Source organism: Pseudorasbora parva, chromosome 14, assembly GCF_024679245.1.
Source record: "Pseudorasbora parva isolate DD20220531a chromosome 14, ASM2467924v1, whole genome shotgun sequence".
NCBI classification, from domain to species: Eukaryota; Metazoa; Chordata; class Actinopteri; order Cypriniformes; family Gobionidae; genus Pseudorasbora; species Pseudorasbora parva.
Window position 1 is genome coordinate 44,389,236 of NC_090185.1, and position 24,400 is coordinate 44,413,635.

General features: G+C 41.9%; 1 protein-coding gene across 1 annotated transcript in view; it reads right to left on the reverse strand.

Moving 5' to 3' along the window:
- The window catches only part of LOC137040655 (NLR family CARD domain-containing protein 3-like), a 111,964-nt gene that overhangs the window by 34,836 nt on the left and 52,728 nt on the right, over window positions 1-24,400 (reverse strand). The window contains exons 8-11 of the mRNA XM_067416443.1: window positions 18,617-18,790; window positions 9,883-10,056; window positions 9,283-9,456; window positions 9,006-9,179 (exon numbers count right to left, since the gene is read on the reverse strand). Of these exons, the coding sequence (XP_067272544.1) occupies window positions 9,006-9,179; window positions 9,283-9,456; window positions 9,883-10,056; window positions 18,617-18,790 (696 nt within the window). The remainder of the gene's footprint in view (window positions 1-9,005; window positions 9,180-9,282; window positions 9,457-9,882; window positions 10,057-18,616; window positions 18,791-24,400) is intronic.

Consider the following 24,400-nt stretch of genomic DNA (forward strand, 5'->3'; position numbering starts at 1 on the left):
TTCAGGAAGCTGGTTCAGCTGCGGTTGGCATAAAAGCTAAAGGCAGACTCTCCTTGCTTTGAGTGAACTCTTGGTATTTCTAACTGACTTGATCCTGCTGATCTGAGTGATCTGTTGGGTTTGTATTTAATCAGCATATCTGCGATGTATTGAGGTCCTAGGTCATTGAGTGATTTATAAACAAGTAGTAGAACTTTAAAATTGATCCCAGATGTAACTGGAAGCCAGTGTAAAGACCTGAGGACTGGTGTGATATGGTCATATTTTCTGGTTCTGCTCAGAATCCTGGCAGCAGCGTTCTGTATGAGCTGCAGCTGTCTAATGGTCTTTTTGGGAAGGCCGGTGAGAAGGCCATTACAATAGTCCACCCTACTGGTGATGAAAGCATGAACCAGTTTCTCTAAGTCTTGCCTGGAGACAAAACATCTAATCCTTGCAATCCTTGAACCATCTGAGGACCATCCCAGAAAGCCCGACCCAGTTTTCCAGCCTGTCTAGAAGTATGTTGTGGTCAACAGTGTCGAATGCAGCACTGAGATCGAGGAGAACCAGAATTGATGTTTTGCCTGTATCAGTATTTAAGCGAATATCATTTATAATCTTTATGAGCGCTGTCTCTGTGCTGTGATGCGGTCGGAAACCAGATTGAAAATTGTCAAAGAATCCGTTTGAGTTTAAGAATTTGTTTAGTTGATTGAAAACAACTTTTTCAATGATTTTGCCTATGAAGGGGAGATTTGAGATTGGTCTGTAGTTGCTCAGTATGGAGTTATCTAGATTTCTCTTTTTCAGAAGAGGCTTAACTATTGCAGTTTTAAGGGCGGTTGGAAAAGTCCCATAGAGAAGTGAGGAGTTCACCACTTCCAAGAGATCTGCTTCCAAACAGTTAAACACACTTTTGAAAAAATAAGTGGGGAGTGCGTCAAGGGCGCAGGTTGATGTTTTAAGATGCTGTACTGTGTCTTGTAAAATTTTACCGTCAATTGTTTCGAAATCAGACATAGTAATTTTCCGAGGGTTTGGTCTGATCTTACTGACCCCAGAGCAACTAGAGGATGTGCTGATCGCCTTTCTGATATTATTGATTTTCTCTGAGAAGAAGGAAGCAAACTCACTGCATTTGTTGTCTGAGAGCATTTCTCTGGGAATGTGACTCGGGGGGTTTGTTAGTCTGTCTACAGTAGCAAAAAGAGTGTGCGTGTTGTTTATGTGTTTGTTTATAATATTTGAGAAGACGGTCTGTCTAGCTTTGCCTAGTTCAACATTGAAAACATGAAGGCTGTCTTTATAGATGTTATAATGGACTACAAGTTTTGTCTTCCGCCACTTTCGTTCAGTTTTTCTGCATTGTCTTTTCATTATTTGAACTGCTGTTGAGTTTCTCCATGGTGCCTTTTGTTTGCCACTCTTTTTCCTGACTTTCAGAGGGGCAATATCATCAATTACACTCTTAACTTTTGAGTTAAAGGAGTCAAGGAGAAAATCAACAGAGTCTGCAGATATGCTTGGTTTTAGAGATAAAGCCTTCATAAACAGCACATAAGTGTTCTCATTTAAGGATCTCTTTTTGACAGAGACAGATCTAGCTTCAATGGCAGGAGAGATTGATATGTCAAAGAAAATACAGAAATGATCAGACAGTGCCACATCCTTAATAACAATCGATGAAATGTTTAGACCCTTACTGATAAGTAAATCTAGAGTGTGTCCACGATTGTGTGTGGGTCCATTTACATGCTGTGTCAAATCAAAAGTGTTAAGAACAGTCATGAGCTCTTTTGTTGTACTGGATTCAATATTCTCTATGTGAATGTTAAAACCCCAATGAATGTCAAACTCTGAGGAAATTATTGATAACAGCTCTGTAAATTCCTCAATAAAGGCTGGAGAGTACTTTGGAGGCCTGTAAACAATGATAAGCAGGATGCGTGGATAACCTTTTAACACAATACCCAGATATTCTAGAGACAAATATTCACCAAATGATACTTGCTTACATTGAAAGACATCTTTAAAAAGAGCAGCAACACCCCCACCTCTCCTAACTGCTCTGCAAACACTCATAAAAGTAAAGTTAGGAGGGGCTGCTTCATTGAGGACTGTTGCACTACAGTTTTCTTCTAACCACGTTTCATTTAGAAGCAAAAAATCTAGGTTGTTTGTGGTTATTAAGTCGCTGACTAGGAATGATTTGTTTTTAAGTGAACAGATGTTTAAAAGTGCTAACTTAACAGTATTAATTTTTTCACCCACATTAGTCTCAGTTTGACAGGTAACAGGCAGCAGATTATATTGGTTTGTTAAACGGCCTGACAAGGCCTTAGACTTTCTTTCACGTAACAGAACAGAGATAGAGAAAGAGGCAGGCACACTGGGTTCCCACTTGTTATGTAAACATTTGATAAAGGTACTGTTATCATAGCGGGGACCCAAAACACATCACTGAGAGCTGGAATCAGTTGTTTTTGGTTCACCTACAACAGATGGAGGAGGGTGTGGGCCCTGGCGTTGTGACCAAAGAAATCTCACAGGGGGAGGGGGAGCTGGGCCCACAGGCTTTGGTGGTTGTGGGGCTCGACGCTTTTTGGTTGATATCTGGGGGCTCGCAGCAATTGAGTGTGATAGTCTAGTTCCAACAAAAATCAGTTCCTCCATTTTCGCTGAGAAGCCCAGATGCGGGGATGCTGGAGAGAGGAATGACATGTCCGGTGAGAGGGGCTGTTGCTCTGGTGTTATCGGAAGTTGAAGTATGTTGTCCTGGCTTTGCTGTCCATTTTCAAGAAAGTCATCTTTGGGTGCTGAATCTTGGAGCAGTTCTAATCCTTCACAGTCTGTCTGTAGTGAGCTCTGTGGGCAGGGCTCAGCTGGGAGTGTGTCCATGAGCAATTGTTGTGGCTGTGTGGTGTTATCATTGTCCTTTTGGGATGTGTCAACCAAATGTCCATTCAGGAGCTGAAATGAAGTCCTGTGGTCATCCATACTCTGTATCAGGTTGAGTGGGTTAAAACACACAGCTGAAGGATGATGAAGGGAAAAATAAATATTGTCCTTTAGCACTCTTGCACCAAGTTTGTTTGGATGGAGGCCATTTGATGTAAACAGTTGTCTCTGACTCCAGAAGAGATTGAAGTTATCAATGAAGTTCACTCCATTCATGTTACATGTTTTTTGCAGCCATGTATTAAGCCCAAGCAACCGTGAGAATCTATTTGTTCCTCTTGCTGCCAGTGGTCCACTGATGAACGGCTGAACTTCAGGTTTCTAAGTGTTTCAAAAAGTTCATTGAAGTCCGACTTCATGAGTTCTGACTGCTCTCTCTGAATATCGTTCTTCCCCACATGAATGATTAGTTGATTTGCAGTCTTATGTTTCATCAGAATGTTCTCAATTTCCCTGTTTACATCAGAAATGGTTGCTTGTGGAAGGCAGCATGTAGTTGTATCTCTGCTGCGAATGTTTCTGACTGTAGAGTCACCCACTATCAGAGTCCTTGGCTCGGCTGCTCTCTGAGCTGAGCGACGCTGTCTGCTCGACCTTGAGCACCTGTTAGCATTAGTGTTTGCTGTGGGCTGATGCAATCTGTGTTCGATCATATTCATCACGTTTGGGGATTCCTCACCCACATTCATTAATACTTCAAATCTGTTTTCGAGATGTATCGATGGTGGTCGGAAACTAGTGTTTGCAATCCTTGTGTCTGGGGTAGAGCATGCAACGGCAGCAATAATTGAAGCTCGTGACAATCTGATGTCTCGAGTGTGTTTGGGTCTTGCCCCCTGTTTGTGCCAACGATTAGTGTGTCGATTAGTTTCTTGTTTCTCTATTTGTTGAGCAGCACTAAATTTATGGGACTCACCGGCTGTGTGCAGAGGGCGTTCGTGATGAAGCTCTGCTGTGTGATTCGTCCGGTTTGGTGGTTCCGCAAATAACTTTGTTTCAAGAACTGCAATACTTTGTAAAAGTCTGTGGCAGTTTGTGCAGCAAGAGGATTCCTTAGCTAGAGGAGGCATTTTCTTATCCTTTCGATAGTAGGCAGCTGTGTTTTCCCTTCCGGAATGTAAGCTGATGGCAGCGAGAGGCTGGTCAGATGAAATGTTCCACTTTTTTGTAGTAATCCAGTCAACAGAGTTTCTAGTTTTATCGTTGAAGTCAAGCTTTGTTGTTAGAGCACTGTGTTGATTTGCTGAAGTTAAAATTATGAGATAAAATATAGAAGCGATAGAGCAAAGCGCGGAGCAGAAAGCAAGAGCGTCCGAACAGTAGCGAATCAGGAAGTGGAAGTAATAAACAAACTACAGCTAGTCCAAAATGCAGCAGCTGGAGGTCTTACTAGAACCAGGAAGTATGATCATATTAGTCCAGTTCTGTCAACACTGCACTGGCTCCCTATTAAACATCGCAATACATTTTAAAATCTTGCTTATTACTCACAAAGCACTAAATAGTTTAGCTCCCCGGTACTTAAGCGAGCTCTTAACGCATTATACCCCATCACGTCGATTGCGGTCTCAAAACTCTGGCCAGTTGATAATACCTAGAATATCTAAATCAACTGCAGGAGGTCGATCCTTTTCCTATTTAGCTCCTAAACTGTGGAATAGTCTTCCTAGCATTGTTCGGGAAGCAGACACACTCTGTCAGTTTAAATCTAGACTAAAAACACATCTCTTTACTATGGCATACACATAGAACATTTTTAACTTTCATTATTCAAATCAATTGACTGATTGTTAGGCTGCATTAACTAGGTCAGCCGGAACCGGGAACACTTCCCATAACACCTGATGTACTCGTTACATCATAAAAAGAGTGGCATCTACACTAATGTTAGTCTCTCTGTTTATCCCGAGGTTTATCCCGGATCTGGGGCCTGTCCGGATTGGATGGTGGACCTGCCTGGACATGACCAACGCATCCTGGAGTGTCTGCTGAGCCGTGTCAAATGGTGTCTCCTCCGAATTTGCCTCACCGGCACGACAAGCTCAAAACCCGTCTCTGGCGCAATAATTCCGATCTTTCATGTATTCATACTCCGTGATACCCTGAAATTTTGAATATTCCAATCTAATATGATTTCTGACCTGTAAGGTTGCCAGAAAAATAATCTTACATGGTGTGTTAATAGGCCAGAGGAGAACAGGCACCCCGACTGAGTCTGGTTTCTCCCAAGGTTTATTTTTCTCCATCATGCCCTGATGGAGTTTTGGTTCCTTGCCACTGTCGCCTTTGGCTTGGCTTGCTCAGTTGGGGACACTAAAATTATGATTAAAAGTTATTCAACTAATTATACAAATAAAATGTATGAATTAGGTTTTATTTAATTCTATAAACTATAATACTGATATGCCAACATTGTCGCTATATGATAAATTAAAATAAGCTGATAACATCACTTTTTTCTCCAGTACGACTGTACAGACAAATCTAATTTTGTTGCAATATTATCCTGTTTGACACAGTGAAGCTGCTTTGACACAATCGTGATTGTAAAAGTGCTATATAAATAAAGTTGATTGATTGATTGAACTAGGCCCGTTAGCATTGAACATACAAGATCCTGTGAGGAACCTTGGAGTAATTTTTGACTCCTCCCTTATTTTCAACAAGCAGATTAGTGCCATTGTAAAAAGCAGTGTTTACCAACTGAGACAAATTGCTCAAATTAAATCTTTGCTTTCCCCTTCTAACTTGGAAATTGTCATCCATTCATTTATTACATCTAGGTTAGATTATTGTAATTCACTGTACAGTGGCTTGCCCCAAAATGCATTATCTCGCTTACAACTTGTTCAGAATGCTGCAGCCAAACTGTTACTTGGATTAAGGAAAAGGGATCACATTACCCCAGCACTGAGAAACTTACACTGGCTCCCGGTCAAATTTAGGGTGTATTTCAAATTTTTTATGTTTGTTTACAAAGCATTATCTGGCCTCGCTCCCAAGTAAATCAGTGATCTTTTACATCCTTACTCTCCGACTAGAGCACTAAGGTCCTCTGACCAACTGTTACTGACGGTTCCTCGCTGCCGCTATAAATCTAAGGGTGACCATGCTTTTTCGGTGAGGGGTCCAAAATTGTGGAATAGTCTTCCTCTCTATGTGAGGTCATCTTCATCTTTAGCCATTTTTAAGTCGTCCTTGAAGACATATCTGTTCTCTGTGGCCTTTGAATAGATTATAAATTATGTGTTGATGTTGATAGAATTATGTGTTGTTGGTTTTTAACTGTTTTTTTTAAAATATTTTTATTCATTTGTAAAGCACTTTGGCTCAACCTTTGTTGTTTTTAAATGTGCTATATAAATAAAGGTTGACTTGACTTGACTATTCTGTGTCAAAGGGACGCGCTCAGATGTAAATGAGAAGCACATGAACGAGTGAAAGAGACGCGCTAATGAAGTGCCGCTCAGTGACAGCAGAGGGCGCTGATGAACTGCAGAATGCAGCAATTACCCCGGAAACCCCGCAAACAAAAGAAACCGCGCTAGTGAAGTTTTTAAAACAGCCATTCGTTTTTTTGTAATCTCAATGTTGTTCATCACAGCACCAAATACTTAATACTTAAAGACTTAATAAGCTATTTATTTTCAAACTTAAACATTTTTATGTTTTAATCTGGACTACAACATGCCCTAATGATTAGAATTTATTTTTTATTTTTTGTTATTGTTCAGTAAAAATGAGACATACGACTTCATTAGTTGACATGTTAATTCATTATTACCAAACTGACAATGAAAAATACTTATAAATAAATAATTATTGTAAGTAATGTTAATTTCTTAGTTACTGTTTAATAACATTAAAATCAAAATAACTTTTTAATGGACCTAAGATAAAACTAACAATGATCATTATTTCTTAACCTGATAACCGTCACGAGGACGAGGACGCACTGAAGGTCTCTTTGTTTAAATTAGCTCAAAATTACTATCAGATGTAAGTAATTACCTTGACAAACTATACATCATTAAAAAGATCTAAGACTAAAGTTTAATTTTTTTACCTCTGTTTTATTCTCAAAGTCTTATAGTGACCGTAATGTGTTAATATGTTCCAGGAGTTATGAATATGATCTTGGGCGTCGCTACCTTTTGATTGTAATATGCGCGTCATTTGCTCCCATTCATAAAAAAATCCTCCTTGGTCGTCATGAAGACACTCGACAAAACAACTTCCCTCAGGGCTTTTACTTCAAAAGTGTGCAGATGTGGAGAAATATTGATAGATTCTCACACGTTTGAGTCAAATTTCTATACAGAGAAGTATTATTTATTCAATCTTTATCCAAAATCCGCGGATGAATGATTATGAGAGCAGTAGGCTGTGATATGCTGTGTTTTCAATTCATTCTGGCAGCCGGAGGGCGCTGGAAAGCTGTACTACTGAAAATTCACCCCATGGGGAACACATGAAGAACAGACACACCATGTGACATTCAGGAAGTATCTGACATATGGACATATCCACACAGCTCCCTGGGATCGTCAGATCGCTATTTTATGCAGATAAACACGTTTTAAGACAATAAACACACAATCGCGGCAATATATGGTTGGTCTGTGTTCTTTATACCATGTTGGGTGGTTTCATAATAGATGATATTTATAATGCAATGCTATTCCACATAGCTTTTAGCATTGTATATTTTCTGTCAGATTTTTTGACCCGAAGCTATACGTTATGAGATCACATATTGTTATATAAAACACTCTACATATAAAATATAAAGTGATATGAAGCAAGTTTTGAATAAAACATGATTTTAATCGTATAAATTGTTGTTTTGCTGGTGTGCTAAGCTAACATGCTAGCTTGCCCTAGATGCACCTGCCACTGAGTAAATACTTTATTTTTATGAACATTTTCTAAATGTAAAACTACTGAAATGCTTATTTGGATGAAATGCATTCAATAGAGTCTCAGTGAGGGTAAAGTGAGAGGTTTGATTTAGAAATGAGGTTTGAATAGAACAGTTTGAATAGAGAATCGTTAGTAATTATAATGCAGACAAAAGAATAATAATTGGAGCCATAACCAGTCCGCAGAAGTGTGAATGCCGGGGAGACAAACTGAATGGGGCAGTTTGCACCTCTAAACAATAGAGGCAATACAGCGACTGAAAGCTGAGAAGATGTGGCAATAAACATCAGTTGATATTTCAGCGATATCTCAAAATAAAATCACATGAAACGATCTTGTAAAACGTTTAATAAAATGCAGAGTTTTAGACTGATCATCTTCAGATCTGAAATATAACATGGTCAGACTTGTGGCTTTAGCTGTAGTGCATTTCTAGATTTCTCCAAGGCCCACTTCAATTTTATTTTCATAAAGATATATCATACAAATAAATTTCTAATAACTTTACAAAACTTTGAAGCTTATTATAGCTTTTTTTTATTATAAAAAATATTATCATTTTGACTTTACAGTAAACTGCCAGGTGTCTGCTTTCAAATGAGACCATAATTATGCTTTTAGTGCAAAGGATTCACAAACTGTATTTGTTTTAGTCTGAGTATACATTTCTTAGGATTTTTTCAAAATTTAGAAATCAGCTTAACAGGTTAACTAACATTAACAGAAACATTATACTTTCTGTAACAAATGTAGTTATTGCTCAATCTTAGTTAATGCACTAAACAATGAGACCTTATTGTAGTGTGTTACCTGTTGTTCTTCATAGCCCAATTCTTTTGCACTTTAATCTTTTTGAAAAGTGTACTTTTACAGCTCTGAAAAAAATTATTATTTTTCCAGAGCTGTATATATTTTTGGTGCATTGTATTGTTGTATTTAAATATTCAGTTATTTTTGTTATTACAGTAACAATTACAATAGCTGTTATGCTATGACAACACTTTTTTTGCAACTAATTTTTTATATTGTGATAATATTGTATACCGTGATAAAAGCTTCAGCAATTAATCGCAACATGAAACATTTATATCGGCACATGCCTAGTGTGAACTCAGGCTATCATGAGATATTAAGTTCTTCACCTCAATCTCTCCAGTTTACAGTGTGAATCCTTCAGTGCGTCACATAAGGGCTTCACTCCAGAGTCTCCTAGATTATTCCCGCTCAGCTTCAGCTCTCTCAGGTGTGATGGGTTTGATTTCAGAGCTGAAGTCACAGCAGAACAACCTTCATCTGTCAGATTACAGCCACTTAACCTACATTGAGAAAGATGAGAACAAACTCTTTATTCTGTAAAGTTATAGCATCTTCATAAATGTAGTGTGAACTCAGGCTATCATGAGATATTGAGTTCTTCACCCCAATCTCTCCAGTTTACAGTGTGAATCCTTCAGTACGTCACATAAGGACTTCACTCCAGAGTCTCCTAGTGTATTCACGCTCAGGTCCAGATCTCTCAGGTGTGATGGGTTTGATTTCAGAGCTGAAGTCAGGATGAGACACTGTTCCTCTGTAATACTGCAATCACTCAGACTGAAGACAGAAAGAGAAAAGACAATGACTCAGATCTGAGATGATGATCTTATTAAAGACATACAGTGGTCATATAGTCTATAGTTCCCATAATCTGCTTGTAATTGAGTCTCTTGTTCTGTGTGCTGGAAACTGTTGTTTCTTCTCTTTCTTTTTTAAATCTTTTAATCTCTCTTTTGTTTATTGTAGCAGCAGATTCAGATCTCATGATATTTCTGCAGAACAATATGTACACAATCAGTTCATTGTTTCAAATACTTTAAATTAAATGATTTTCTAGTTAAGACACTGAATTTTAATTGTGACCAATGGCAAAGACCAGCAGATGCAAAGCTTCAGTGTAAATGATGAGACTTGTGTCCAGTTCTCTTGAACTAATCAGTGAACTGTGATCAGACTGTAACTGTACAGTATAATGATACTAACTGTAGTTTCTCCAGCTGGCATTGAGGGATCATCAGTAGATCACTGAGGTTTCTCACTCCAGATTCTCCTAGTTTATTCTTGCTCAGGTCCAGCTCTCTCAGGTGTGATGGGTTTGATTTCAGAGCTGAAGTCACAGCAGAACAACCTTCATCTGTCATGTCACAGCAGATTAACCTACATTGAGAGATATGAGAAAACGTCTCTGTTACGTATGTAACCCTCGTTCCCTGGGGAGGGAACGTAGATGTAATGTCAGTGACTGACGAATTGGGGTTTCACTTAGAAGCCTATTAACTTCGAGATCTAATAAAGCGCCCAATGGCAGTGCGGCAGAGGAACGTTACGTCTCCGTTTCCTCCTCAGGGAACAAGGGTTACATACGTAACCGATACTTGTCCTTTCATTCAGTCACTCTGAGTAACGTCAGTGACTGACCAATTGGGGTCCCAATATAATCACACCACTCGGCTGTCTTCCAGTGACCTGCGTAGATGTGAGTTCCCTGTGTAGCGTCTGTGGTCTCTCACATGAGGATCAAAGATGAGTCAATGTTGATGTTTAGGGTGGATAGCTTTTAGCCGCATATAAATTAGGGGCCCGATGCCAACGAGTCTGGGCAAGTGACATCTTCGACAGGTTAGTGGCCGAATTGAAATAAGACAGGCAGCCTCTTTGGAGAACTGTGAAAACTTCAATCAGATTACCTGGCCACATGACTTGAACCCTGTCCTCCCCCCCCCCCTCACATTCTCCCAGACAGAGAGACTCCGAAGACTCTTCCAATACACACAGAACCACAAAAACACACACAGTTTCCTTATGAAGCTTTAATTAAGACTATTCTAGACTGTATACGATGCATCTTTGTGTGTATGCATGTTCCTTAGGTCATACCAACCTAATCATGATGTAGAAACAATGTAAGTTCATTTTAAATGCTTGTATTCCTGTGGAAGAATGTATCTCTGCTTTAATATCTCCCAGCCATAACGTGTTTGATATCTAAATGTTCCTCTCTCTTTGCCTTAATCAACGATGCACAAAAAAGGATCATGAAATGTATCATTAATATGTTTAGCAAACTTGGGAGTAAAACTGTATAAAATCGACACCCTTTACGACACCTCATAAACATGCAAAGCAGGTCGTAAACCGAGACAAAGATAATTTTTCCCGCTCAGAATTCACCCTCTGGATTGGGTAAACTAACCCAGAAGGGGTGTGGATTAATTGTCTTAAAAGACAAGTGGAAACATTTCTTGGCTCTCTTCTCTTGCTCTCTCTCCTCGCTTCCTCATCGCATCCAACGCCTCAGAGCGGCCACCAACTTTCCAGCCCCCGAGGGCAATTTCTTCAGGGAGAGCACTCAGCCCGCTTCCAGAGACCCTCCGCTCCACACCGACCTCGGAAAGAACTGCCGGACACGCAGGACATTTGAACTCGGAACACACGCACACACGCGAGAAGCCAAAACTAAAGCAAGTATTCTTATTTCTAAAATCCAAACTGCTGTTAAAAGGGTCGTGCTATTTCCCGTTGGGACAAGTTAACTCCGTGAGCTCTCTGTGTAACTGAAGTGAAGCTGTTTTTCTCTCTCTCTCTCTCTCTGTCTCTCTCTCCCTCCCTCTCTCTCCCTTTTTATCTCTCTAATTTTAGTCTATTCATTATTTTCGTTTATATACCATATTCTTTCGTTTACTATCTATATTTCAACTCTCTTGATGCATATTTAGTGTGTACTTTCTGTGTGAATTGTAGTGTTATTTTTAGTCTGTGTTTATTAAACTTCCAAAAGACATTTAATGAATTGAATCTGTTATTCTTCCACATAACCAAGTTAATGAAACTTACGATCCTAAACGTTACCTAACTGCTTATGCTACTATTTTAGTAAAGTAACTTGTACGACCATTTGAAATATTGATTTTGTCCTGATCAGTAAAGTTATTGTTTCTTATGCGCTCGTAAAGCAGTAATCCCTTATTGAGAATTGATTTGAAAGTCTATAACTAATTTGCAGGACAAACTTAGTAAGATAATTTCAAGCAATTCCGTAAAGGGTTACTTGTATTTAATTAAACATTTTTCCCTATCGGAAAATTTTAATACGTAATGAACGACTAGCAAATTATATTCATAAATTCATGAATATTAAATCCCTTTTGAGTTAATTATTCCCCGAGACATTAAACTCACATAGTCACATTTTTGTTACACCTGTCGTAAGACTAGTACGGATGAAGGACTCCCATCTAACACAGAAATACCAAGGTACACTGGGAAGCATATTCCAGCTGGAAGTATGCACCAAGATGCCTATCCGTAGAGAGGACTTAAGAATACACATATGACCCCCTCAGGGCTGCATATAAAAGAACTCTGGGGTACCAGCTGAAGATGGATTTTTAACCACAGGGGTGGAAAGGGTTTGCCAGCTTGCCAAGGGAAAGACACCTGCTCGAGGAGGCTTACGGTGGAAATACTTATATGTGGTTCACCCAGAGGGGGAACCATGCACATAGAGGCACCTAGCCTTACACGAGGGTCTGGGCTAGATAGGGCAGACTTATTGGTGTCGGTGTCCTCAGTGCTGGAGGAGCTCAGGGCTTCTGGGGAAGCTCACCTGAGGAAATATCGCACGTATCCAGGCTGTGGAGTGGGATGGCAAGCAAGCAAGTACATAGTCGGACACAGGCTCTACTCGGAGATTGTAGAATCTGGCGAATGTGTTTGGTGTCGCCCAGCCTGCAGAAGTCTGTTAGTGATGTGCCATACACTAGAGCCCAAGAGGAGACCACACTCCGGGTGGAGTGTGCCCTGACCCCAAGGGGGCATGAGCGCCCCAGCGTCTGGAAAACCAAAACAATGGCGCCCCCTATCAAGTGAGCCAGCCTCTGTTTTGAGAGAGCCTTTCCCTTCAGCGTCCCACCATAACAGACAGGACGTCAGTAAGCATGAAGGGCGCGTACTGGACAGAGCAGTGCCAAGACTGGGTCTGCCTCCTCCAAAGGCTAGCGCTTGCAGGTTCACCACCTGCTCTCTAAAAGGAGTGGTTGTAACCTTGGGCACATATCCAGGCCAGGGTCTCAGGATCGGGTGAGAGTCACCTGGCCCGAACTGCAGGCACGCTTTGTCAACTGAAAATGCCTGCAGGTCCCCTACCCTCTTGATGGAGGCCAAAGCATTCATGAGCGCTGTCTTTATTGAGAAGAACTTAAGGTCAACTGACCCCAATGGCTCAAAGGGAGGCCTCTGCAGAGCATCTTACACTACTGCGAGGTCCCAAGAGGGCACAAGGGGGCCGCAAGGAGGATTTAGTCTCCTCGCTCCCCTCAGGAACCTGATGACCAGGTTGTGCTGACTTACCTTTTTGTTCTCCAAGAGGTTGTGGTGGGTAGATATAGCAGCCACATATACTATAAGGGTGGAAGGAGACAGCCTTTGTTCCAACCCTTCTTGGAGAAACAAGAGCATGGACCCGATTGAGCATCTCCAGGGATCTTCTTGGCAAGAAGAGCACCGGGTGCCAAAGAGGTTTCACTTCAGCGCATAGGCGTGTCTAGTGGACTCGGCCCTAGCAAAAGTGATGGTAGCAACCACCGCAGGTGGTAGGGTACTCAAACCTGCCGCGTCCCATCCAGGAGCCACACGTGGAGGTTCCAGAGATCGGGACGCAGGTGCCATATAGTGCCCTGTATCTAAGATAGGAGGTCCTTCCTCAGAAAAATAGACCAGGGAGGAGCTGTCGCAAGGAGTAACAGTTCCGGGAACCAGGTCCGGCCGTACCAGTACGGGGCGACCAGAAGGACCTGCTCCATGTGCTCCCTGATCTTGCACAGTAGCTATGCGAGAAGGCTCACTAGGGGGAACGTATATTTGCGCAGGCCCCGCGGCCAGCTGTGCACCAGTGCATCCATACAGAGCGTGCCCTTGCCAGCGAATAGTACAGGCTGCATTGGGAAGAGTCGTGGGAGGCAAACAGATCTACCTGTGCATCGCCGAACTGATCCCAAATCAGCTGGACCATCTGGGGATGGAGTCTCCATTCTCCAGGGAGGGGCCGAACCCGTGAGAGCTCGTCGGCTGCACGGTTCAGTTCTCCCGGGATATGGACAGCACAAAGGGACATCAAATGCTTCAGATTCCATAGAACGAGATGGCGGGTGAGTTGAGACATACGGCAAGAGGGTAAACCACCATGATGGTTGATCCAGGAGCCTGCTTCAGCAGGTCTTTTGCACATGGTATCTGTTGACACAACAATATGCCTGGAAACTCATTCTAAGGGCACTTCGGCCCTTAGAAAGCTGAGGTTCGACTACGGGGGGAAGGTCTGTAGGCAGGCCCGAGTCACTTGGAACCGGAGTGTGCAAGACTGCCATGCCCATCTCGGAATTCGATCGCGAAGCCAGTGCTGAAGCAGTCCCATATGAAGCAATCTGAGTAGCATTACCACGGTTGCAGATGCCATATGTCCCAGGAGCCTCTAAAATTGTTTCAGTGGAACTGCGCTCTTGCTCTCAATTTGACAGAGGCAAGTCAGCAGTGACTGTGACAGTAGCCGGTTTTCCATTACCCTTCAAATTGCGCAAATTGAAATTGCGAATTGAAAATACGCCCAATGGAAACGCGCCAATTTCGCAAAAACTCCCATATATTGCAAAAAAGTTTTTACGCTCTCATGAGGTGGTTTTTCAGGCTATTCGACAAATGACATTTTCGCAAAACTGCAATGGAAACGTTTTTTTTTCGCATTTGCATGTCACCGTTACGGTGACGCATTGCTGCAACATAAGGCCTATATATTATATTTTCCACTCAATTGTGTCGTAATAACAAGATAATGTAGTTAAAAGGACATATTTTCTCCTAATAAGGACTACAGGCTATATATACTGTAATTAAGACATATATTCAACAAATTTATTAAAACAGAAAGAGCAGTTTCAGCCTTACTCAAAGGCAGAGGAAACAGGCCAGTTACGCACGTCATTCCATTCCAGACGATCTTGGTTTGCTTCTTATCTAACAAACAGGCAATTAATTGATGAAACATCGATCAAAATAAAAATAAAATTTATACAAAACTAAATATTTTTTTAAAGAAAGATTTTCTAGAAAATAATACTCGAAGTGATCAAAATCATGTGACTCCCCAGGTCTCAAACATATTGCGATTCTTACTCATGCTGCTCACATTTCATAATCGACATATAAATTAAAATAATAATATTACAGGCTAATGTTTAGGCCTAAACGTAGCCTATTTAGTTTCGTAGTTAGGCTATGTTTTCTTTAACCCACGGCCGATAAAAGCGCCAACATTTTCTCATTTTTTCCTTCTTCCTTTAAGAGAGATGAAACAATTCACAATACTCTGTCATTTTTAGCTATACAGATTAGGGGTGACATCGATATGCAGGACCGGATTCGACCACTGATCTCATAGTCGAATCTTCGCGGGTGTTATGTGGTTACGAGGATCATACCATTTTGGCAATATGGGGGTGCTCAATATTAGTGTTATAAAGACGTGTTGCGGCGCTGAGTGATCGCCCCTTTAAGGGCACTGAGCTTCGCACCGGATGCGCTGCGCCTTTAAAATTCGAACACACACACCGACGGTGGCATTCGACGCCTGTCCGCGGCTATTAAATGTATATTTACCTCAAATCGTGAATGTACGTGCTGATTTCACCCTGTGTTACAAGATACACTCATCGTGCAGCTCTTCTGTCAGAAGTCGATTCAAAATTGAGCTCACGCGTATATAATGTTCACGTCTGCCTGAAGTGAGATAACGTTACCGGGGACACGGCGCTGAGCTTCAGTCCGGTGTGCGACCCCCTTCAGGCACAATCGGCTTAAGAACGTGCATATAAACGCACTCAAAGTGTTCTTTTCCTCTCTAGGCAGGTATTTTTTTAGGTTTATTTATCAAAATGTTCTTTTATATATTTGTGTGATGTTCTGTGTTTCAATCTTGGCTTTTAAATGTTATGAGAGAACGGTTAATTTACGAATGTGTAGTGTAGCCTAGTTTTGATCACTTTATTAAAAGTGGTGGCTGTGTGCTGTGTGTAAAGTAAAATAAAAATAGTCTTAGCCTCCTGCTGACTAGTGTCCTGCCTTTCCCAACCCGTTTATACCGTTTATTTTTTTATCCAGTCTATGGTTTACACACACACAGATGATTCGACTTTTGGTCGACCATAGAGAGATTAGAAAATTCTGATTCGAATGTGTAAATCCTTAGTCGGGGACACCCCTAATACAGAAAAGTTCAAGACATAATTATAAACTATAAACTGTCTAATTTTATTTGTGGACACGGGGAACTAATTATTTTGCATGCACTCACTCCAAACGCTGTCTTCCTTTTATAAAAAATATTTTGTTTATTAAATGCCAATTTTTTCTTTTCCAAAGCATTTCTAAATTCAGTTAATATGCCCAACAAACGAAATGTCTAGCCAAAATAACGAATGTGGTAAAAAAACAAAAAAAAAACATTTGAGTTACCATGCAAATTCAAAAATTTCACTCTTCTCTATATGTGTAAACCTGGCGTGCGTAAAAGTCGATCATTCTTTACAGATGACGGGTTCGGTTTGTTTGGAGAGAAGACGAGACAGAGTTCTTTATTAAACTCATAAAAGACAATAGGATTACAGTAATGCTGGATTCTAAACACAGAAATGCCACATTATCATGAAGACCTTGAAGCAGATCTGACACACACACACACACACACACACACACACACACACACACACACACACACACACACACACACACACACACACACACACACGCACACACACATCCGTGCCGCTTAAGTAACCTAAGGGGCTTTCCTTGCCATTAATGCTTGGGCATTGGACACGTCTCCTTCCAATAAAAATAATGGCTAGTGTGGTGGATGGGATATACAAACCTACCAAGTGCTATCATTTTGGAATGACCTATCGCGAGAGAAAAATAATATGTTTTAGTCGCATAACTGCACCTTTGGAAACGCTGTCATTTCGTAATAGTTTTTTATCGACATTTAAGAAATATCGCAAATATTTTTCGCAAATCCGTAATGGAAACGCAGCTAGTGACCTTCGCTCATAAGCTGCACGTACATGGCGACCGAGTTGATGTCCATACCGAGAAAAGAGATACTCTGCACTGGGCAGAGTTTGCTCTACTCCGAGTTGACCCGAAGGCCCAGACAGGCTAGATGCTGGAGAACAAGATCTCTGTGTTCGCACACCTGCTCTTGAGAGTGACTCTGTATGAGTCGTCGAGGTAGTTCAGGATGCGAACCCCATGCTGCCTGAGTGGCACAAGGACTGCCTCGACTATCTTGGTAAAGACGCAAGGGGACAGAGCTAGCCTCAATGGGAGGACCACGGTATGCCCACCCCTCGAAATCGGTTCAGGACACCGGGTCCAGGATTGGTCGTAACCCCCCGGTTTTCTTGGGTACAATGAAGTAGGGGAGGTAGAAGCCAGACATCTCGGCTGGATGGACGGGCTCAATCGCACCCATCGCCAGTAGGGTAGCAACCTCTGCACCCATGACTCCACCTTGAAGCTGAAGCCAGGCTCCCAGGAACTGCACCAGCGGGGTCATTCGGACCACAGACGTACCCCGGGTGGGGCAACGAGGCAGTGTTACTGGCCCAGACATGGGAAGCGTAGTGTCCCGGTGTGGGGGCACATTTAACAGCTGCGTCCTGACAGAGGAGACCCGGGAAGGATGCACGCTCCACTGGGGTCTGCTATGACAGGAGGCTGGCGACAGAGGGATGAGAGTGGCGGGACCCGAGGGTGGAGTGCACTGTCGTCACTGGTCTCTGTGTGCTCAGGGATGGGATTGTCAGTTCTTTTTTTAACCACATTAGAGTGCTGCTGACCCAGGGGCCAGTAGTTGAACAAAAGATTCAGCAGCAGCTGGCCACCGGGGCAGTATGTGCTTGATAGCCTCAGTCTGCTTCTGGGCGGCTGAGAACTGTGAACTGAGAACATGCAAAAAGGCGGCGGCCCGCAGCTCTGTAGGATTTCGCCACCAAGGTTGATGTGAATCTACAGGCTTTGAAGGGGTGCTTAGGATCAATGCGCCAGGTTGAAGTATGCTGCAGATGAAGTATGCCCAGTGTACTTTCGAACCGCGGCCCCATTGAGGGCAGTGAAGGCGGAGGAGGCCGCCAAACGCTCACGGGAAGACAACAGGGACTTTCAGGACCATGCAAGCTCCTCATGCACATCCAGGAAGAAAGGAATTGGGGGGATGGCCAGACAGGTGAGACATCCTGAAAAGGACGTGCCACGTGTGAGCTCTTTTTGTGAAAGGAAACCTCGCAGTCGATGCTGAAGCGCCCAGGGAAACGCACACCAGCTGGATGCAGAACGCGATCAGCAGGCAGGAAGTATGTGATCGCTGGAACGCACCGTCACACCAACACCGACTGAAAGGCTGCTTGTCTCAAAGAAGCTGACAGAGTCTCAGAAGGCTTTGAGGAGTGAAGCGTGTATGTGCTCTTGGCTACGAAGCAGAAACATAATGCGAACATGCCAGCGTACTTCCTGTTATACCCACGTGGTGGGATGGAGTCCCTTATGCAAATTCCGCATGCCCATGGCATTGCCACTGCCATTGGGCGCTTTCTTAGATCTGTAAAGTTATATCATCTTCATAAATGTATTGTGAAATCAGTCTATCATGAGATGTTGAGTTCTTCACCTCAATCTCTCCAATTTACAGTGTGAATTCTTCAGTACTTCACATAAGGACTTCACTCCAGAGTCTCCTAGTTTATTCCCGCTCAGGTCCAGATCTCTCAGGTGTGATGGGTTTGATTTCAGAGCTGAAGTCAGGATGAGACACTGTTCCTCTGTAATACTGCAATAACTCAGACTGAAGACAGAAAGAGAAAAGACAATGACACAGATCTATGATGATCAAACTGAGCTATTAAAAGATTTTTTCAGACAGTCATTCATCAGCACATCATCTGAAAGTCATATTTGTAATTCAGCCTTTTTCATCTCAGAAGTGTCATAAAGTTCTAGTTTACACATTAATTTCAGATCATCTTGAAGACGTACTTTCATGTCAACTAGGCATGTGCCGATATCAATTTTTCATGTTGCGATTAATTGATGAAGTTTTATCACGATATACGATATTATCACGATATTGAAATAAGTTGCAAAAAAAAGTGTTGCCATAGCATAACAGCTTTAAGAACTATTTTTGTAAGAACAAAAATAACTGAATGTTTAAATACAATAATGCACCAAAAATAGATACAGCTCTGGAAAAATAAATTAAGAGACCCCTCATTGAGAAATCAATGTTATGTGGTCTCTTGATTTTTTTCAGAGCTGTAAAAGTACAATTTTCAAACTGATTAAAGTGCAAAAGAATTAGGCTATAAAGAACAACAGGTAGGCTTACAAATTACAATAAGGTCTCATTAGTTTATGCATTAACTAAGATTGAGCAACAGCTACATTTGGTTCAGAAAGTATAATGTTTTTCAATAAAGCTGATCATTGTTAGTTTTATCTTAGGTCCATTAAAAAAGTTATTTTGATTTTAATGTTATTAAAAAGTAACTAAGAAATTAACATAGAATGATTAATTCTTTATAAGTATTTTTCATTGTCAGTTTGGTAATAATGAATTTACATGTTAACTAATGAAGTCGTATGTCTCAAAGTTATACTGAATAATAACAAATCATTAGCACAGTTCTAATTATTAGGGTATGTTGTAGTCCAGATTAAAACATAAAAATGTTTAAATTTGAAAATAAATAGCCTATTAAGTCTTTAAGTATTAAGTATTTGGTGCTGTGATGAACAACATTGAGATTACAAAAACGAATGGCTGTTTTAAAAACTATACGCGTTTTTTTGTTTGTTTGCTGGTTTCCGGGGTAACCGGCTGCATTCTGCAGTTCATCAGTGCCCTCTGCTGTCACTGAGCGGCACTTCAGCAGCGCGTCTCCTTCACCGGTTCATCAGCGCCCTCTGCTGTCACTGAGCGGCACTTCAGCAGCGCGTCTCCTTCACCGGTTCAGTCATGTGCAAACGCACGTTGGGCTTGTTTACATCTGAGCGTCCCTTTGACGCAGAATACAGCGGTGTTCAGCATTTATATGGTTGATGGACAAAGTTTTCTTGAGTGCATTATAAAATTTTTTATAAATTGTTAATAAATTATTATTTACGATATTTTAAAGTGCCCACGATAACAATATTGTGCATATTCATTATCGTGATAAATCGCATTATCGAAAATCGGCACATGTCTAATGTCAACATCACCCTACGGTTTGCTCACTGGGCAAATGTGTTCAGGTCTGTTGTTCTCACACAATCTCTCTACCACCAATGCAAAAGAAAGATTTACATGACATTATTCTGCACAAGATTCTGAAGTGTCCCGCCTCGTAAATGATAAAAGATGCTGAAACTGCATCTGAAATCATTAATTTGTTGTTCACTAATTTCCTATATAGTGAATGGCATATATAGTGCACTATATAGAAGACAGTGAATAATTCAGACAGTAAATATGGTTTCCATTACAGAGATTGAAGTGTGGTTTCACATCAGTGTCACACAAGTCAGAGACAAAGATAGCATGTGTGTCCTATCATATATCATATATCTCATATCATATCAAATGCACAGACCGAAAAACCTCTCCAACCCATTTGAATTATTAACTTAACAGAGAGTGACTAGCGCTCTGTAGAGAAGCTATGGTGGCCCACACAGGACAAAGATGAGCTCGTCTGAGAGAGAAGAGAGTGACTAGAGCTCTGTAGAGAATCTACGGTGGCCCACACAGGACAAAGATGAGCTCATCTGAGACAGCAGAGAGTGACTAGAGCTCTGTAGAGAAGCTACGGTGGCCCACACAGGACAAAGATGAGCTCGCCTGAGAGAGCAGAGAGTGACTAGAGCTCTGTAGAGAAGCTACGGAGGCCCACACAGGACAAAGATGAGCTCGTCTGAGACAGCAGAGAGTGACTAGAGCTCTGTAGAGAAGCTACGGTGGCCAACACAGGACAAAGATGAGCTCGTCTGAGACAGCAGAGAGTGACTAGAGCTCTGTAGAGAAGCTACGGTGGCCCACACAGGACAATGATGAGCTCGTCTGAGAGAGCAGAGAGTGACTAGAGCTCTGTAGAGAAGCTACAGTGGCCCACACAGGACAATGATGAGCTCGTCTGAGAGAGCAGAGAGTGACTAGAGCTCTGTAGAGAAGCTACAGTGGCCCACACAGGACAATGATGAGCTCGTCTGAGAGAGCAGAGAGTGACTAGAGCTCTGTAGAGAAGCTACGGTGGCCCACACAGGACAAAGATGAGCTCGTCTGAGACAGCAGAGAGTGACTAGAGCTCTGTAGAGAAGCTACAGTGGCCCACACAGGACAAAGATGAGTTCGTCTACGAGAGCAGAGAGTGACTAGAGCTCTGTAGAGAAGCTACGGTGGCCCACACAGGACAAAGATGAGCTCGTCTGAGAAAGTAGAGAGTGACTAGCGCTCTGTAGAGAAGCAAAGGTGGCCCACACAGGACAAAGATGAGCTCATCTGAGACAGCAGAGAGTGACTAGCGCTCTGTAGAAAAGCTACGGTGGCCCACACAGGACAAAGATGAGCTCGTCTGACACAGCAGAGAGTGACTAGAACTCTGTAGAGAAGCTACGGTTGTCCACACAGGACAAAGATGAGCTCGTCTGAGACAGCAGAGAGTGACTAGAGCTCTGTAGAGAAGCTACGGTGGCCCACACAGGACAAAGATGAGCTCGTCTGAGACAGCAGAGAGTGACTAGAGCTCTGTAGAGAAGCTACGCTGGCCCACACAGGACAAAGATGAGTTCGTCTGAGAGGACAGCAGAGTGACTAGAGCTCTGTAGAGAAGCTACGGTGGCCCACAAAGGACAAAGATGAGCTTGTCTGAGACAGCAGAGGGTGACTAGCGCTCTGTAGAGAAGCTACGGTGGCCCATACAGGACAAAGATGAGCTCGTCTGAGACAGTAGAGAGTGACTAGAGCTCTGTAAAGAAGCAAAGGTGTCAAATACATATCATCAAATACATCAAATGAAAATAACCTGTCAAAAACATATAATAATGATCAAATTTAAGAAACTACTTAGCTTTATGGGTTAACTTTACATTAAACTCTCATGTGGTTGGTTTTGACGTTGGCTGTTATGAGGCCATTATAATGTCATGATTTGTTTTTATAAATTGAATTTGTCATTAACATGTCATTAAGTGTACTCTCTCAAATTATTTTATAACAGTGTCATGAATATATTTCTTGACTTAAACTACAGTGGTACAAATTTAATTCTTCATTAACATGTCATTAAGTGTCAATACTCTGTCAAATTATTTTATAACAGTGTCATGAATATTTTTCTTGACCTAAACCAGGATAAGCACATCAGTCAGAGAAGGAGCTCGAATCGCAAGTAAGTCTTTCCGAAATACTCTGTATTTGCTGTATTGCTTGGTGTATTAATTACCAGAAGGAAGATACATTTCGATTTTGCACTTATTTCTTCTATTCTTGACTTTATTCCGTGAGCTATTTACAATTGCACTTTAACCAGGGCAGTTTGAAGCGCGCTGTACGCAATTGTCAGCCGTTATCAAATAATAATTGGTGGCTTTTAGCACAGGTAGTGAGTGATAGTTTGGTTTCGATTTGAGTCATTGGCAGCCTGTTTTGTGCTGATTAATCTTTGGGATAATTCTAATAGCGTCCACAGCTGTTCTCACTTAAGTAGTGATCAGTGTGTATTTAATAAGCGTGTCAGCGCTGTCGCAGTAGCGTCAGCGGGAGCGTTCAGCCCTCGTGTTCAACCGCCTCGTGTGAAGACCGACAAGTGTAAAGACATCATCTTTCGACTCTACCTACGATCGACGAGTGTAAAGACATCTTCTTTCGACTCTACCTACGATCAATGAGTGTAAAGACATCTTCTTTTGACTCTACCTACGATCGACGAGTGTAAAGACATCTTCATTAGACTCTACCTAAGATCGACTCCACCGTAGAATGAACACCGAGAATGCACTTAAGTATTTATTTCTCTGTCCTCTTTTTCCTTCTCTCTTTTCTCACAATGTGCTTTCAATACATACCCAATATCTATAACCCACGCTCCACTATCAGACGCAGACGGCAGCGCAACACTGCTAATCTGCGTCCTATTCCTTCCTCTACTAATATTCCTCCCTCCTTTTCTCTGGGTCTATGGAATTGTCAGTCAGCTGTAAACAAAGCTGACTTCATTCTAGCTTTTGCCACTCAATCCAATCTGAATATCTTGGCCTTGACTGAGACCTGGATCTGTCCAGAAGACTCAGCAACTCCTGCTGCTCTCTCTAATAATTTCTCTTTCTCACACACCCCTCGCCACTCTGGCAGAGGTGGAGGCACAGGTTTTCCTATCACAAATTGGAATTGGAAATACTCAACCCACACCTCTCTGTGTAATAACAACTCATTTGAATACCATGCTATTACAGTTACAGCTCCTGCTAAAATCCATCTTGTAGTCATTTACCGCCTTCCAGGTCAATTGGGCACCTTTGTTGAGGAACTAGATGTGCTGCTGTCCTCATTCCCTGAGGATGGCAGCCCACTTGTAATCCTTGGTGATTTCAACATCAACCTGGACAAACCGTATGCTACAGATTTTCACTCCCTTCTAGCCTCATTCAATCTCAAACTCCTTACTACCTCACACACTCACAAACCTGGCAACCAACTTGACCTCGTCTACATATGCAACTGCACTACACGAAACACTTTGGTCAAACCCTTACACTTCTCACATTTAATCTACATCTTACTACTCATACACTTCCACTTCCTCTACCAGTTAGTTTCAGACGAAACCTGCGTTCTCTTTCTCCCTCTCACCTCTCCTCCATTGTGTCATCCTCTCTTCCGTCACCCACACAATTCTGCTCTATGGATGTCAACACTGCAACAGACACTTTATGTTCCACTTTAACCTCTTGTCTAGATAGCATCTGCCCTCTGTCTTCTAGGCCAGCTCGCGCTACTCCCTCTAACCCTTGGTTATCTATCTGATGTTCTTCACAAACACCGGACCAAACTTAGGGCAGCAGAGAGAAAATGGCGCAAATCAAACGACCCATCTGACCTGAGTAAGTGTCAATCTCTGCTCATTTCCTTCTCACAGGACATCCATCCAGCTAAATCCTCATATTTCCACAACAAAATCATCAGCACCTCAGACTCACGCACACTTTTCAGAACTTTCAACTCTCTGCTCTGTCCCCCTCCACCACCTCTCTATCTGCAGACGATCTTGCCCATTTTTTCACAGATAAAACCACACTCATCAGCAGTCAGTTCACACCTCCACACACACACAATTTTAAATCAGCCACATCCACAGCCAAACATCTTCTCTCCTCCTTCTCTACACTCACTGAGGATGAAGTATCTAAACTTCTCCTC